The sequence below is a fragment of the Globicephala melas genome, chromosome 8 (assembly GCF_963455315.2).
Source record: "Globicephala melas chromosome 8, mGloMel1.2, whole genome shotgun sequence".
Taxonomy (NCBI): Eukaryota; Metazoa; Chordata; class Mammalia; order Artiodactyla; family Delphinidae; genus Globicephala; species Globicephala melas.
The window spans coordinates 97,844,175-97,860,976 of NC_083321.1; the positions used below are offsets into that span (position 1 = coordinate 97,844,175).

Consider the following 16,802-nt stretch of genomic DNA (forward strand, 5'->3'; position numbering starts at 1 on the left):
CTTGAGAGCAGGTCCAGTGTCTACTCCCTGACACCCACGTTGAAGGTACATAAATGACTGTTCCCATTGAACTATAAATGTGTTCCTTTGCAGCCCCACCATCTCTTCCCTGTTCAGAAATAAGGAACTTTTCTGTGTGTGGTTTTTTTTTTTTTTTGGCCATGCTGCCCTGTTTGCAGGATCTTAGTTCCCCGACCAGGGATCGAATCCCGGGCCCTCGGCAGTGAAAGCGTGGCGTCCTAACCACTGGACCGCCAGGGAATTCCCAAGGAACCTTCTTTTCCTCCTCCAAACCCCCATCCCAGGCAGGTGTTAATCTGGGTCTCCCCGTCCCCTCCGTGTGGACCGAGGTCTTTGCTCAGGGGGTCATACAGCACAGAGAGTAGAGTGGAACCACTTAGCACCCAGTAATAATCAAATCCACTGAGCCAACACCTTTCGACTTGCTGAAGCCCAGTAGACAGGCCCCTAGGCCTCAAAAGGGCCCTTATCCACCCCTTTACAATGTCACCTGCTCTTTGCACGGGAGGTCTCAGTTCAAGCTAACAACTGAGGTTTACCGTCAAAGGAATCAGTTTGGAGGGACGCTCAGGATGTGTGCTGACTTAAAGGCGGGTGGCGGCGAGACGGGACAGGAGGCAGAGGTTTGCAAAGCCTTCCTGTGTGACTGCAGGTGCAGACAGCTCCGCCAGGGCCTCGCCTGCCGTCAGACAGACAGACAGTGGGGGGCGGGGAGTCTTTTTGGTCCCTTTAGAATGAAGTCACGATCAGCAGGTATTTATTGGGCACCTACTGTGTGTTTATCCATGAGGGACACAACAGGGAAGAAGAGGTGGTTTCTCCAGGCACCGTGTCATAAGAGCTGTGAGAAGAGAGGCCATCATCCCGCCATGGGATGATGGAGTGGGGCCCCCTTCACAGAAGAAAGGACAGTCACCCCGGGACGCTGATCCACCGGATGGGAATAGGGCCCTGCAGGAGGGCAGGTGGCATGAGCGCAGGCAGGAGGGAGCACGGTGCTGGGGCCGGTGGGCCATCGCCCTGATCAGAGTGGAGGGCGTGAGCTGCCCACCCGGGTCCTGAGTGTTGAACGCAGTGCTGGCAGAGGCCCCAGCTGGCCAGCCCCGCCCTTTGCTCCCTGGGCTCCTGACCTTTGGCCTCCACCTCACCTGCCTGTGTCCTACTCTGCTCTTTTCATCCCCAGCTCGGGGCCTATTTCTCAGTGGCCTTTTCTACCAGAAAATCCCCAAATAGGGCTCAGGACTCTAGGAAGAGTGTGGTGAGGGCCCAGCATCACTGAACAGGATCACAGTGAGGTCTCTACTCTCAGAGGAACCCGGGCCCTTAGGTCACCTCTGTGCATTGGGAGCCTGCTCTCCTTAGATGCCCCACCTCCACCCCTTCGTCCCCAGGGACTCGTCTCTGCTCTCTGACTTCGGTGGAACCTGCCCCCTTCACAGGAGCATAAAATTTCAGAGAAATTGCCTCATAGGCAGATTATTTCCTGTTCCCATCCCTCCACCTCAGGGAAATGGCTCTTTTCATCCCACAGTAGCTATTGTCAAAACCACTAAAACTCCCACAAGAACCAAATCTAATGTTGTAGCCACAAAACCCAAATCATTCGCAAGTGAGTAAAGCAGGTCTCAGCCAGGACGCGGCCAGTTCATAAAGTACATATTGAGCAAAAGGCAGGCAGGCCCTTGCAGGCTTTCCTGCCAGGAAGGGGGCGAGCCAGCTCCTCCCCAGCCATCTGAGTCCTCTCTGCAAGAACCGGTGGGCTTGGCTGGCTTCTCGGCCCTGGTGTGGCCCCCTGCTGGCGACTTGGAGAACTGGGTGGCCCGGTGTGGGAAGCGGGCCATCAGGTCTTTGCCCTAGAACTTGTGTCATGGTATTCAGACGTGTGGCAGACCCAGATTTCCGTCAGCGAGTAGATGAAGTGTCATCCTCCATCCTTGATGGTTTAAGGAGATTCATTCGTGTGTCTTCATTCATTTAACAAATACTGAAAGCCCGTGGGGTGCTGAGCACGGGTTGGGGGGTAGGGGGGTTATAATCCATGAACAGGACACAGAGCCCTCGCCTTGGGGGGCTTACACCAAAGAAACGCATGTGGTATAACAGAAAAGTACTCAAAACCACAGCCCCAACTTCTACAATTCTTCTACCTCTGTGCGACTTGAGCAAGCCCCTTAATTTCTGGAATTCCCTAAATTCCCTCTAGTTGCGTCTTCTTTGGTGTTTGAGCTTGGACAGTAGGTGAATCTCCCTCACTGCAAGACGGACAAAAGACAAAATCTCTTGCCTTGTGTAGGTAGGCTGGTGTCTTTTGGTTTGCTTTTTAGGGTGTCTTAGAATAACCGTCTGCCTACTTTAAACCTGTGGTTTTCAATCAGAGTGATTTTTGCTCCATCTCTCCCCAGAGGTCCTTTGGCAAGGTCTGGAGTCGGTTTTGGTTGTTACAACTTGGGGGGTGCTGCTGGCATCTAGTGGGTAGGGGCCAGGGTTGCAGCTAAACATCCAGTAATGCACAGGACAGCCCCCATAACAAAGAATTTATCTGGTCCAAAATGATGTTGAGAGACCCTGTTTTAAACTTTGAAAATAATCCATCTTTTCCCCTCATTTCTCCATCAGAGCCACCCAGAAGCTAAGAGGCTTGATTTCAGAACGAAGGCAAGATAACCTGGGGAGTCCCATGATGACAAAATTTGCTCCTTATTTCCACATAAACTAGCTCATCCCTTTAGTTCTCGGTTTCCTCATCTGAATGGTGGGGCCAGTGACACTCATCTGGATTTGCTGTGAGCAGCCGCCAATCAAAACGATTGTCTCTCAGCTGGTCCAGAAAAGCCAGACATGTGGCTCTTTCTCTCTCGGACTGTGGGTTTTTCTCCCCCGCCCCACTCTCATTCCGCTGCTGTGAAGGAGAGACACAGGTTTTGTCTGATCGAGGGACTCTGTCCTCTGCTATTTGGGAAACAGATTTATCAGGGCACCGTTCTGTGTTTTTCCTTGTCTTCACCATCGAGATGCAACAGCTGCCTCTTTCCTTCCTTCTTCCAGAAGTGCACGTGGAGCCTCATAAGAAGCAGCTGCACGTGACCCTGGCTTACCACTTCCAAGCCAGCCACCTGCCCACCCTAGAGAAACTCGCCCAGAACATTGATGTCAAACTCGGGTGCGACTGGGTGGCGACCATATTCTCCCGGGATATCCGATTTGCTAACCACGAGGTAATGTCTCCCTGGGGCTCCTGACTCTGCCAGGGGTGCCGGGGTGCCATCAGCACCAGTAGCACTTGCTGCTGTGGGGAGATGGACACCAAAGGGAAGTAATGCCCAGGAGTCATCTGGCCTGGAATTTCATCCAAGCACTGGCCGGCTCACTGGGAAGCTTTGAGCTTGCATCTCTTGTCTCTGGGTTCCAAGTGTAATATCCCCATTGTTCTATCTGCCCTGCCAACCTTACTGGAATGATATAGAAATGAAATGGGAGAATAGATAGAAAAGCATGTTGATAAATTTTTAAATATTCTATCAGTTCACAGTATTAACAGGTAGAAGACACCATCCTGATCTTAGGTGAGGAGAACACCTAAATACAAAAAAGACCCCAAACAAATCCTGAACACATAGCTAACAGATATTTGCTGAGTATCTGTGGCATGCAAGTTACCATGGAACATACTAAAATTTTATTTTTTTATTTTATTTTTTATTTTATTTTTGGCTTTGTTGGGTCTTCGTTGCTGCACGTGGACTTTCTCTAGTTGCGGCGAGCAGGGTCTACTCTTCGTTGCGGTGCGCGGGCTTCTCATTGCGGTGGCTTCTCGTTGCAGCACACAGGCTTCAGTAGTTGCAGTACGGGCTCAGTAGTTGCGGCACACGGGCCCTAGAGCGCGCGGGCTTCAGTAGTTGTGGTGTGTGGGCTCAGTATTTGTGGCTTGCGGGCTGTAGAGCACAGGCTCAGTAGTTGTGGCGCACAGGCTTAGTTGCTCTGCAGCATGTGGGATCTTCCCGGAGCAGGGCTCGAACCCATGTCCCCTGCATTGGCAGGCGGATTCTTAATCACTGCACCACCAGGGAATTTTAAAATGTGGTCCATATGAACTGAAAGCACAGACCAAATATTGTGAGAGTTTGTGTGTATCACATGGGAGACCTGAGAGGGACAACTGATTCCAGGACAGGCAGAAAGGTTGGCATGGTCCTGGCATCCTTCTTTTGAAGGAATTGACATTGCTTTCCAGGACAAGCACGTGCCATCTCTGAAGAGTCTTATTGTCCTTTTTTTCCTGAAGGAGAAGCTGAGACATAGGGATTCAGTGGCTGGTCCAAAGCTAAGGAGCAATTTAGGACCAGAACTGAAGCCAGAAGCCAGGGGTTCTGACCAATGAAGACGGGCAGCCCATCTAAAAAAAGACCACAGAGTTTGCAACAACTGTCATCCAGTTTAACTACATTTACGAAACATACGTATAAATCGTTTGCTAGTTTTTCAGCAGCAAAAGAACTGATATTTTGTTAGTTTACGTAGCCTTTTAACATCTGTTTTAGGTATGTTTTTTAAATATGAAAAAGAGTTAGAAATTCAGGGTCTAGGCCAGGCGACCTCATCGTTGTTTTGGAAGTGTTTGGAAGAGCCAACCCACGACGAAGGTCCAGGACTGTGCGCGGGGCCCGAGAGTGTCAGGGACGTGCAGGTTTGTCTGGCTCTGCTGATGGGAATGTCACGTCCTCCTTCCAAGTCATTTGATGCAAGTTTCTGTAAAGACACAGCAAGGAGACTGGGCTTAATCTTACTTCAGAATTCTGAAATCTCCTGGACTTGCTTAGCATGAGCGCTAAATAGAACAAGAGAGGTGTGGCTGGCTGGATTCCTTCCGAGGGCAGAGAAAAAAAAGTCAAGGGTGGCATGCCAATGGACGGTGAGAAGTCACCTTTCTAAGAGAAGGAAGGTGGCGATGGAATTTTCCGAGGAATATCTTCTAATCAACACTGCCCTCCAGTTAACTCAGAGGGTAATTGCTTTTCTGCCTGACCCACATTCTGCTCAACTGGCACGGAGGGAAAGAGGCAGCTAGCGCCCACATGAATTATTTTCTAAAAATAACATGGCCTCTTTTATCTCTTATTTGTAAAAGCTCATTTATTACTGTTCCTCCTGATAAAGTTCTCCGTCCGACGTCATTTGGCTTTAGCTGTGCCCTCCTGCATATGTAAACCTCTACTTGCCTTTCTCCTCCTCCTGTGCCCAGGAGGCAGGATTGATTAACTGGTCCAGTGAGGTGACAGATGTCCGGAGAAGGCCAGTGGTTTAGGCAAGGACACTCAGTAAGTGATGCTTTGGAACCCTCTGGGGTCTCACCCCTCTTCTGTTCAGATGCTCACTTGATGTGGGCTTGCAAATGCTTGCTTGTACTTCACACCATCTCTTCCACGTTAGCGATCCCAGTGTGCCATGCCAGTTTTATGTGTCAAGCACTAGAAATCTAGAGGAAGGACAGAGTTACAGAAAAAGCATAAATTCTGGAGTTGGGCACACACGGCTTCAAATCCTGGCTCCCTCACTTTAGCGGTGGTTAGATTCGCTTTTACAACTTCAAGAAAATAATCCAGTCCTTAGTTCTCTCGTGTGCAGAATGCCGACAATATTTTGCTGGACTGTTGCATGAACTAGGGGACATATGGAAAGGTCCTACCATAAGAGCCAGCACAGAGTGGGCGTAGCGACAACGACAAAATTGCCACAGCTGTTATTGTTACTGAGAGTAAAAAGGGCTTCAGAGGCAAAGAGGGTCAGTTCCTGTCATCACCTGGGGCTGTATCTGCCCTTCCCAAGATGTCAGTCAGCAAACTTTGAGCTTAGTCCCCAAGTAGGAAGGGAGGGAAAACATACTTGAGACAGACTCAAGAGTGCTTACAAGTAGATGCTAAACATAAAAGAGTATCACATAGGACAAAACTAGGCACATGAGCTGAGATCCCCCAAACTTGGGCTGACTTTTGCACACGCTTTTGGTAAGTGGGAAAGGGCTATGGGGACCTGGGCACCGGTTATAATTTGAGATTTGCCGCAATACCTTGACGGTTTTCTTATTGATTATTCGATAAATCAAAGCTCCTTATTGTCCAACTACCCTCTGCCCAGGACACGATGTCCCCTCTGCTCCTTTCTGTGCCTCGATCTCCCTGGAGATCGCCTAGAGCTAGAACGCTTAGCCCAGCGCCCCCAAGTGAAAGGAGGAATGAGTTCTTCTCCCAAGTCATTTTTGAGGTTCTCAAAGAAGAGACACTTCTGCCAAGTCAAAGGCATCATTAGCCAGGACTATGCTGCACTTGAGTGTCTAAGGAACCTGAGTTGAGTTTAGACTTGTTCCCTGTGACTTGGTGCCTCTCTCCTCCCTGTTCCAGGAAAAGGAATGTTCCTTTTGGTGTCTCAGCACATACCTAGCCTATAGATTTGAGATTTGTTTTCTTTAAGCTCTTTTAACAACCCAACAAAAAAAAACCTTCCTGGTTAGTGTGGAAACATGGTTTGAGTGAGTATGTGGCAGAGGAGTGGGAAGGCGATGGGATGCAAGAAGATCTAGGGCTGAAGGGGACATCAGAAATCCAGTGGAGCAGGTAGTCAAGTTCTGTACATTATCGTGTTCATTCTCTGGGGGGAAAATCATATTTTTACTGGCTCCTCTCATTAGCAACTGCCAGAGAGAAATTCTTTATTGACATGCTCTGATGTATCACCTTGACCCCAGTGAGCTGATGAGCTCACAAGCCTACCCAGCACAGGATTCAGGGGTCAGCATCAGCTAGACGGAAAGGTAACCCCTTGAAAGCCAGCCATCATGGGTCATAGAAATAATTATGCTCCTTCTGTGTACCAGAGGCCTCAGGAGTTTTCTTAGGTTGTCTCATTTAACTTTTATAGTCCGGGTATCATTTGACAGATGAGAAAACAGAGGCCAAAGTTAAAAACCTGTACGTGGGAACCAGAATATTTTGCCTGCCACTGGTAGCTTCAAGATCAAAGGAAGAGCTGATAGAACAGCCCCTCTTAGCCCTTGTGAAACACAGAAAATATTTTCCTTACTATTGAGGTCTCCTGCTGTTAACAAAAATGGAGTAAAAGAAATGTTTTCCAAAGCATCTTCATGCCTATGCCTGTGATGTTTCTATATACCAGAAAAGGAGACAAAAAGTGGAATAAATCAGCCAAGTGGCATAGCCTGAGGTTGGCCCTGGGGGCTTTTTCTGAGCCCAAAGAAGGAACACGTGGTCTCCATCTGTTCACTGACAAAAGCTGGTTACAGACATGACACACTGATGGCTGCGAAAGATATTTTTCTTTCTAGGCCTTTGTTAAAAATGGAGGTTTAAAGAAAGCTTTTTTTTAAAAAATTATTTTATTTATTTTATTTTTGGCTGCATTGGGTCTTCGTTGCAGTGCGCGGGCTTCTCACTGCAGTGGCTTCTCTTGCAGAACAGGGGCTCTAGGCGCACAGGCTTCAGTAGTTGTGGCACGTGGGCTCAGTAGTTGTGGCGCACGGGCTTAGTTGCTCCGCGGCATGTGGGATCTTCCTGGACCAGGGCTCGAACCCGTGCCCCCTGCATTGGCAGGAGGATTCTTAACCACTGCACCACCAGGGAAGCCCTAAAGAAAGCTTCTTGAAGGCAGGGACCATGTCTTGTTTAAGCCGCTGAGTTACATGGAAGGGAGAACACTTCATTCCCAAAGCCTTCCTAGGGGAGTCTCCATCTGGGCATCGGTGACATCTGCATGGAAGACTCCCTTCCCGTGAGTTGCATTTCCAGGGTCTATTATGGCACCTACCCCGGCAGACGGAGCAGAGAAAACTAGGTCCAACCCCGTTTGTACAGAAGTTTACCGGAGAGCCTACAGGTTTTCAGATGAATTTCTAAAAACCGTATCTTTTGAAGCAAAGACATGCCTGAAGGAAAGTCTGGAGACAGCCAGGAGCGCCAGCACATACTCACAGTACCCTGAAAAGAGAAGAAACGCCTTCTGATCTGAATCCAGATCTCCTCAGAGCCTGCAGACCCCAGGGGCACCTGTCAATGTCAGCTTCTGGACGTGTGCCCTGTTAGAGCAGAGCACACAGACCGGCCCTGGAGGCGCTCAGAAGCATGGGTCAGATGTGGGCCTCACGCATCCCTCTCCTCCTTTTTCAGACGTTACAGGTGATCTACCCCTACACCCCGCAGAACGACGATGAGCTGGAGCTGGTCCCTGGGGACTTCATCTTCATGTCGCCCATGGAGCAGACCAGCACCAGCGAGGGCTGGATCTACGGCACGTCCCTAACCACAGGCTGCTCCGGACTCCTGCCTGAGAACTACATCACCAAGGCTGACGAGTGCAGCACCTGGATATTTCATGGGTGAGCAGATGCTAAGTTCTTTGTCTGCTGCTTTTCAAAGAACATTGTGGAGTTTGAGGAGGTGGCAGGGAAACGGACTTGATTGATCCTGGACGGGCAGGGCAGCAGTGCCAGTAAATGAAGTCCGAGGGGGAAGAAAGCCCTATCGGTTCCAGACTTTCAGGGAAGGGCTGAGCTGGGGCATGACAAGAATGGGAGATGGCTTGCCCTGCTTTGCTCTGCCTGCCCCCATTGGATGTAGCATCTGTCTGAGTTCCTGACTGGAGACTAAACTGAGGCTGCTTGGGGGACCATCTCTTCTGGCCTCAGTGTGGGTCATCCCAGCACTGAGTCTTTATGGCTTTGGGGCTTCTGTCCACTCTTTCTTGGGTCATTGCACGGAGGGGGTCTGACTTCCCAGAGAAGCAGGACAGGTTCCCACTATGCCAGCCAGACCAGTAGTGAAAGGATTTGCAAGGGTCAGGAAACCGAACCGCCCCTCACCGTGAGGTGACCCCGAGCAAGTCCTGAGACTTGGCATGTGAATGCCTAGATGACGGAGACCATTTCTGTGGCAATGGGCGACCGCCAGAGCCTTAGAAAGGCAAGCGGTCCCTCCCCCACCCAAGTTTTCTGGAGAGTGATAGCGTTCCACCCATCCCTCACTCCTGCTTTGCCCCCAAACCAACCTGGTCCCACGTTGAGAGTGACCTGTGCTGCATGACCAGCTTTGTCCTGAGAGAGAGGTGCCTTTTGTTCCTCTTTTATGTTTCTTAATCGGAGGAGTTCAAAGCCAGCCCTTCCCTGGTGCACGCGGGCATCTGGCCAGGGTGTGCGTGCTGGTTTGTTTTTCCTCCCTCTTGTTCTTGCCATGTGCCAACGTGGCTGAGAGCCGGAAGCTCTGAGCACCAGCTGCATGGTGTGTAACACTGCTTCTCTTTTATGACAGTAATAACAGAGACAGGCAATTTCAGTGAGTGTTTTGCCTGGAGGAAGAAAAGAAAAGACAGTCCCCTACCCTGGTTAGCAGCAAGCCAATAAACCACAAACCCAGGGATGGAAAGGAATATCTTCTTCCTTCATAACCGCCTCCCCAGCAACCCTTCCTCTTCCTTCCCCGTCCCCACCCAAGGAACATCCAGCATTTGGGGGCACAAATTGGAAGGTCAAAGCTGCCTCGTGTTCCCGAGACCTTTACTTTTTTTTTTTTTTTTAATATTTATGTATTTATTTGGCTGTGCCAGGTCTTAGTTATGACACGTGGGATCTAGCTCCCTGACCGGGGATTGAACCCGGGCCCCCCTGCATTGGGAGCACAGAGTCTCAGCCACTGGACCACCAGGAAAGTCCCCCCGGACCTTTGCTTTTTCAGAAATGTTTCTAAGTTGGGTTTCCAAAGTCACCGTTTTATCCCTGTTAAAAAAAAAAAAAAAAAAAAAAAAGCATAATATATGTGAAGAAACGGAGAATCAAAAGATTATTTGATGATATACAGCTCCCAGATCACATTCTTACAAGTAGGGCTCCCTGTGGGAAGAGTATGTGGGAGAAGTTCTGCTGACCCGGTTCAGATCTCTGCATCTAAACCCACTCTTGCCCAAGTTAGAGCTCTGCTGAAATGGGAGGGGATCCTCAGTGACCTCAGTCCATGGATCCCAGGGAGGTCTGTGTGTCATCTCCCTTTATTCTGAGAGATTACTAGTGATGTTATTTCCCTGGGAACCATGTCTGAAATTTCACTATCAGCTGCTACAGCCAACCCGGCTGAGAGTGGGGGAAATACTAATATACTAGGTGTTTGTTAGGACACTGTAATTAAGAATTTGAGTTTTTACTCCAGTAGTCTTAGATTCAAATCCTGACTCTCCCACTCACCAGCTGTGTGACCTTGGCCAACTAACATGACGTCTCTGAGCCTCAGTTTGCTAATCTAGGAGATGGAGATGATAATTGCCTTTCCCGTAGAGGCGTGTGTGAACACTGCTGTAAAGGACTTAGCTTTATGTGGATCAGGGCCGTGTCTAAAACAGCACTGAATCTACAAGAGCCATTAGCTTTACGGTTATTTTCTTTTTCTAACTTGTCTTTTCTAGTCCTCTCTTACATGCTTGTCAAATCAAATGTCTCTTCCACAAAAGCGATCCTATAGAAGAACTGCACTTTCCTAATTAACCCCAGAAGTGGAAATGACTCAGCGAGGCAGAGCCCAGCTGCTGTAAGACAGCCTTGTTTCGCCCCTAATGACAGGTAGCCTGGGGGAGGGAGAGCCACAGGGTCCTCAAGCATGACGTGGCCGACTTGATGGGACGTTGCAGAGGGGATTCAAGCAACCAACAAGTAGGGACTTGGGGTCAGCAGCCCTTCACAACTCTTCCTCCCCTGTCCTCAGTTTTCCGAGTCCCTCCTAAGGAAATATTTTCCTACCACCCTTATTAGAGCACCCTGCCGGGTTCTGAGTACCTCCAGATACGTACCAATTGGTGAAAGTCCCACCGTGTCCTCTAAATTGGGGTAGGCTGGCCGGTCCTTCTCAGCTGACACACAGCCCTGATGTGTCCTAGGGAGGTGCAGTGTCTCTCCGATGCTTGAGAAGATGGTCCGGGCGTCAGGTTCAGCTTTCTCCCTACTCTGCGCTCAACATGAAGCATCTGACTATTGCCTTACTGGAACTGACAGCCCCAAACCGCCTCAGTGAGTCGGGGGCTTTGATGACAGTGACAGTTGAGAAGAGAAGGAGGCTGGCAGTCTCGCTGCCGGCTGAGCTGAAGGAGAGAGAGAAGGGATTCTAGCAGTGTCTTCTCAGCTGTAATAAAGTAAAGAAATTAGGGAACATGTACAAGTAAGATGTCAGGATGATTCCATATATCCAGACATCTCGGGCGCTGAAGCTTTGATGACTCAGACAGTGAAAATGAATTTTCTTTAACGGTGTGATGTTTGGGAGGGTCTCGGTTTAAAATAAAGGAAAGCAACCAGCCTATTAGACTGTGTGAATGGTACAAGATTTCCTTAGAAATAACCCCAAAATATTAAAAAATTAAATAACCATAACGCTAACGGCTATTTTAGATTCAGTGCTCTTTTATACATATGGAACTTTACCCTATTTGTAAAGAAGCAAGAAATCTAAAATTTAAATGCTCTCCCTTGATGCTGCCCAGTGATGTCTGTTGGATTTGCCTAACAACCATATTTGAATTGCAGTGTTTATTAGATAAAGCTTTTTGGAGGCCTTACTAATCAAAATAATTTAAACACAGCATGATTTGCTGCCTGTCTTTCAGCAAGACCTCTTTTGGGGCTTCTGTAGTTACAGTGTTACATCCAGAAATGAGAGCTCTTGGCTCAAAGCTCTACACATCTGGTGAGAATGGTCTCCTCTGGAAAAATGCTGTATTTAATCATCTTGTTGGAGGTATGATTGAGATGGGGGAGGGGTTTGGAAACTGAAGGAGGTAGAGTAGGGGGTAATGGGCAAAGGTTTCCTTGACCATTAGGCGCCACAGGCAAAGTGGTAGAGACGGTCAAAATCCTCCCTCTTATTTGTCAGTTCAGATGGAAATCACCATGGAAAAGATTAAAGGCAACAGGAATTGTTTATTTCTTGGAGCCAGAAAAAGAGCTGGAGACAATGGTACAAAATTGATACCTCATTATTCTGCAGCATGCTTTGGGTGCCAGCCACGCCTGTGGCATCCTAATAAGCACAGAATCACAGGCCCCATCCCTGCCCACAGGGATGAACGCATCTGTTCCAAGTACAGAAATCCATCTACCACTAATTTATTAACTGCAAGACTTCAGTATAAAACAGGATGTTCCTTATAAAAATACCAAATCGCTACGTCGTACACTTGAAACTAATATGATATTGTTAGTTAATTATACTTCAATAAGCAATTTTTTAAAAAGATGTTCCTCTGCAGGCATGGTATGCCCCCTGCTCAGCTTTCCCAGCCATTGCACCGCCCCAGGGAGTGTCTCCTACTCATTCCCACAGTCCCGTTGAGCCCAGGGGTGAAGTGCTGATGACTTCTGGCCAAAGCAGTTAACGTCTTCCTTGTCTTCCTCTGCAGTTCTTACTCGATCTTAAATACATCATCTTCCAATGCGCTCTCATTTGGGGATGGCATCCTGGAGAGGCGGCAGTATGAGGACCAGGGCCTGGGGGATACGACGCCCCTGACCGTCATCTGCCAGCCCACCCAGGTAAGGTTGACTGTCAGGGCCGCCGCCTCAACTCTGCTCAGGATTCGCTGAGCACCTTTTTACTAAGGATGAGGCCTTGCCCTTGCTGCCCCCAAAGGGTTACCTATCTCTCAGGGCACAAGAGCCTAAAAGATATATAAAAATTTAAGGCTTAGGAAGAGTCAGATGGGTGGTGCTGACAATGACTCCCAGCATCTGGGTCTAGGCTGGTAAGGAAGGCTGCTCTGCAGAGAGGATGATATGTTATCTGTAAAGCAGTGACGCGGCTGAGCCTTGAACAACGCGGGGGTTAGGAATGCCGACCTCCATGCTCCGTACAGTGGAACATCCACTTGCAACTTACAACTGGCCCTCCACCTACCCAGTTTGCTTCCTACAGATCCACGGGTCTGCATCCTTAGATTCAACACACTGCAGATTTTATCGTAGTATTTACTTTTGGGAAAAAAATCTGTGTATTAGTTGGACCTGCATGGTTCAAACCCAAGTTGTTCAAGGGTCAACTGTATCTAATCTATTTTACAGGCCATTGTGAAGATGAAAGGAAATAAGGATACGGTTCTTAGCACAGTTCCTGGCACCTAGTGAACGCTCAGTGTATGTCCGATATATGCCAGAAAGGGTACAGAATGGAGGAGTTTGTAAAGTGTATGTACTGTATTGGCAAATGTGAAGCCAGTAGGAGCTGGCAGCCCTGAGGAAGCTGGGAACAGCTGACTCCATCAGAAAGAAGGAACCTAGAAACATCTGTAAGGATGCACGCAGTAGTTCTAGAAACCAGAGCCGTTTGGACAAGCCTTTGACTAGACTTGCCGATTTCATCACCCAGAGGTAGCAACTGCCCTCCCCGAGCCACTTCTGGGAACACCGTCTTGCGTGCAGCGAGACCACAGAGCCTAACCTGCGATTAGAATGGGCAAAGCGGGACCTCCTGGCCGGAGTAGCCTTCGGACCACCACACGGTGGAGATGCGGCAGATGTATTTGTGGTAATAAAAGTCCTCGCTCCCTGAAGAAGTTGATGGAGCATCTCGTTAGGGGAAGAAGCTGTCCCGCTACAGGGCCGTCTCTCCATCCTGGCTAGTTTTGCCTCTGAGCTGTAACTCAGGTGGTCTTCGTGTTTCAGTATTGGCCAGATACTAATCCTACCAACAGCAGCAGCAGTAACAATAAAACCATTCTCATAGCCCTTCTTATTTTGCAAAGCACCTGCAGTGCATCTCATCTGAGCCTCAAAATAACTTGCGAGGTCAGTACATGAGGCTTACCACCCCCATCTTATAGAAATCCGAGGCAGTTAAGGGGCTTATCCCGCTCGAACATTAGTGAAACTCGTTCTAGAGCACAGCTCACCTGACACCCAGCTAGCTCTGAGACGTGTCTATGTGTGTGTCCCCACTTATAGCCTTTCTTTCTCTGCAGCCTCTGAGGATCAGCGGCCAGCCTGGCCCTCAGAAGAGATGCCTCTTTGTGTGTCGGCACGGTGAGAGGATGGATGTTGTTTTTGGGAAGTACTGGCTATCCCAGTGCTTCGACGCCAAAGGTCAGTAATTGGTGGGCCTGTTCAGCATTGGCATACCTATCACGGCCTCTAGGGGGCAGAGTCAAGCTACTTTTATCTAGATGGAGTCATTTATGAAACGCCTGTCATCTGTTACATTGTAAGTCCTTCCGGATTGTCTGGAGTGTTAGGGGAGAGAGAAGTGTTCTTACCCCCATTCTGTAAACTGGGACACCATGGACCAAAAAAGGCAGATGTCTTGCCCCACAGCCACATGGCAAAGTTAGAGGCAGAGACAGGTGTCTTGATTCCACGACCAGACCTCCCTCTAGTAAGTCACCCCGGCTCATTTTGGTTCCATTTTCATTTGGGTGGCATGTTTAAGAGAGGGAGGCTTGCACCTCAGAGAATCCTACCTGCTTTAGAGTGTCTGGTTGTTACTTTCCCTTAAAAACTATCTCTTGTCACTTTCGTCAGCGGAATGGAAGCGTGGATTCCAGGACACAGTACTAAAGGAGGAGGTCGGCTTCAATATTTTCTAGAGAGCTCAGTTCAGTCTCTGTGGCCAAAAAGGAATGGAAGTGGAGGGGCTGGCAGGACCAGCAGTGGAAGCCCTAAGGAGATAGGAAACTCATGTCGCCTTGGCCTGACTTTTCTTTCCAGGTCGCTACGTACGCACTAACCTGAACATGCCTCATAGCTTACCTCAGCGGAGCGGCGGTTTCCGAGATTACGAGAAAGATGCTCCAATCACCGTGTTCGGATGTATGCAGGCAAGACTCGTGGGTGAGTGTCCTGGCGTGATCACACAGCCTTTCCTGGCGACTTCTTCCAAAGACTGGCTCCAGTGGGGATGCCAGAATGCTGCCTAGGGCTTTCCTACAAGTACTATATTTCCTCAGTTCAAAAGGGATTTATTATGTAACCATTAGGTCCAGGGCACTGGGTTGGTTTGCCAAAGTGAACGAGGTGTGATCCCTATCAAGGGGCAGATGGTCCAGTGATGGGGCAAGGTCAGGCTTGGTGCGGCAGACAGGTCAGCTTCTAGCGCAAGGATGAGAAGGCAACCCAGGAGTGGCTGAAAATATAGAGGCCCACCAGTCTCCAAGATGCTCAGTTCTTTGCAGGTCTAGGTCCATACCTGCCACACAGAGCCAGCAGCAGCCTTGTCCTGTTCAATCATTTAACACACGTCAACTGATCACTTACCTTGTGCAAGGCACCATGCTAGGTACTGGGGACCTAAGCGTAAGTCCCCACCCTCGGCGAAGCTTGTAAGTGGATAAATAATATGGAGTATTCTTGTTACTCAAGAATAGAACTATGTACAAAGTATCATGGGAGCACAAAAGAAGACATGAGAGGAGAACAGAGTAGAAGTTAGTAGGAAGGTGGGGCCGCATCTCAGTGGGAGGATCAACATCAAGTCATAGACATGAGAAGCAGCGTCCACAGTGCAGAGGAAACAAGCCGTCTTGTTTCTAGAGCATCAGCTGTGACCAGGGCGGGAGACAAGGCTGGCGGGATGGAGACAGACAAGTTCATGGAAGACTTTGACCGCCATGTTAAGGCATTTAGACTTTATCCATGAGAGAAAAACGGGCATTTTACTGCTTGTTAGGACCAGAGAGACAGAAAGAAAATAGACAAGAAGGGTGTATCCCTTGGTCTTTCACAGAAACACTGGTCAGGAGAGGTGTTGAAAATGAGACTGAAACTGCTGGCCCTATGTGAGCGCCCACCTGGAAACAGAGGTTTGCAGGGTCTGTCTGGCACCCTCTCCGACACTGAGAGTCAAGTTGAGGCTTCGTAAGTCATCGGATGGATTCTTCTCTGGTTTCCTTCGCAGGTGAAGCCTTACTAGAGAGTAACACCATCATTGACCATGTCTACTGCTCCCCGTCCCTGCGCTGTGTCCAGACTGCGTACAACATCTTGAAAGGTGAGACTGGATAAAGGTCAGCTAGCCCATCCCTCCGTCTCCAGGCAACCTGACACAAATTATCCTACTCAGGGGACATTAGCCAGTTGAAAGCTTTGAATTTGAAATGTTGAGCAATGATTCTTTCTTTTGGAAGATGACTTTGCAAAAGTCCCCAAATCATACTCTGGCAGCGGAAGTGAGATCAAGAGAATACACAAATCATGTTTTTCTTGAAAATGTAAAGCTCTCTTCGATGAATTAGAGGCTTGTAAAATATTGTTCTCTGGCAGTAATTTAGAGCCTAGAGCGTGATCCTTTTCTGTTTTGTTTTTTCTTTGTTTCCTCCCACTCTGCTCTGTTTGCCTCTTGACGACAGGGAACGGTGCTCCTAGGTGTCTGTAAATCTTAATCACCCTTGTTTCTTTAGTTCATTGGAAGAAGTTCAAACGTACCATTGTTATAAAGATATTCAGCTCTTACCCTAAAATCCGTGGAAGCTTGTGTTACAGGAATCTCCATTCTCATTTCACTGGAAGGAAAACTAGAAGAAACAGGGTTGACTGTTTACTTATGCCAAACAGACAAGCCAGAAAAAGCTGAGTCAACAAGGAAAGTACACTACGTTTGAGACTTCTGTTCGTTAACCTTAATCCAGAATGCATCTATGTACTCAAACGCATTCTCTATCACATTTGCAAGGAAAAACTGTTGGCTAAATGCAATACAAAGAGTTAAACAGGGACAGTTCCCACTCTGAGGACAGTTACACAATCACAAAACACAGGA

The 16,802-nt window shown here is 48.6% G+C and overlaps 1 protein-coding gene across 2 annotated transcripts in view; it reads left to right on the top strand.

The window, feature by feature from the left end:
• UBASH3B (ubiquitin associated and SH3 domain containing B) overlaps positions 1–16,802 on the top strand; it is a 141,117-nt gene that overhangs the window by 110,281 nt on the left and 14,034 nt on the right. For both annotated transcript variants that reach the window (XM_030839712.2, XM_030839695.2), the window contains exons 5-10: positions 3,067–3,236; positions 8,196–8,404; positions 12,460–12,592; positions 14,014–14,134; positions 14,756–14,878; positions 15,942–16,034. In XM_030839712.2, coding sequence (XP_030695572.1) covers positions 3,067–3,236; positions 8,196–8,404; positions 12,460–12,592; positions 14,014–14,134; positions 14,756–14,878; positions 15,942–16,034 — 849 coding nt within the window. The remainder of the gene's footprint in view (positions 1–3,066; positions 3,237–8,195; positions 8,405–12,459; positions 12,593–14,013; positions 14,135–14,755; positions 14,879–15,941; positions 16,035–16,802) is intronic.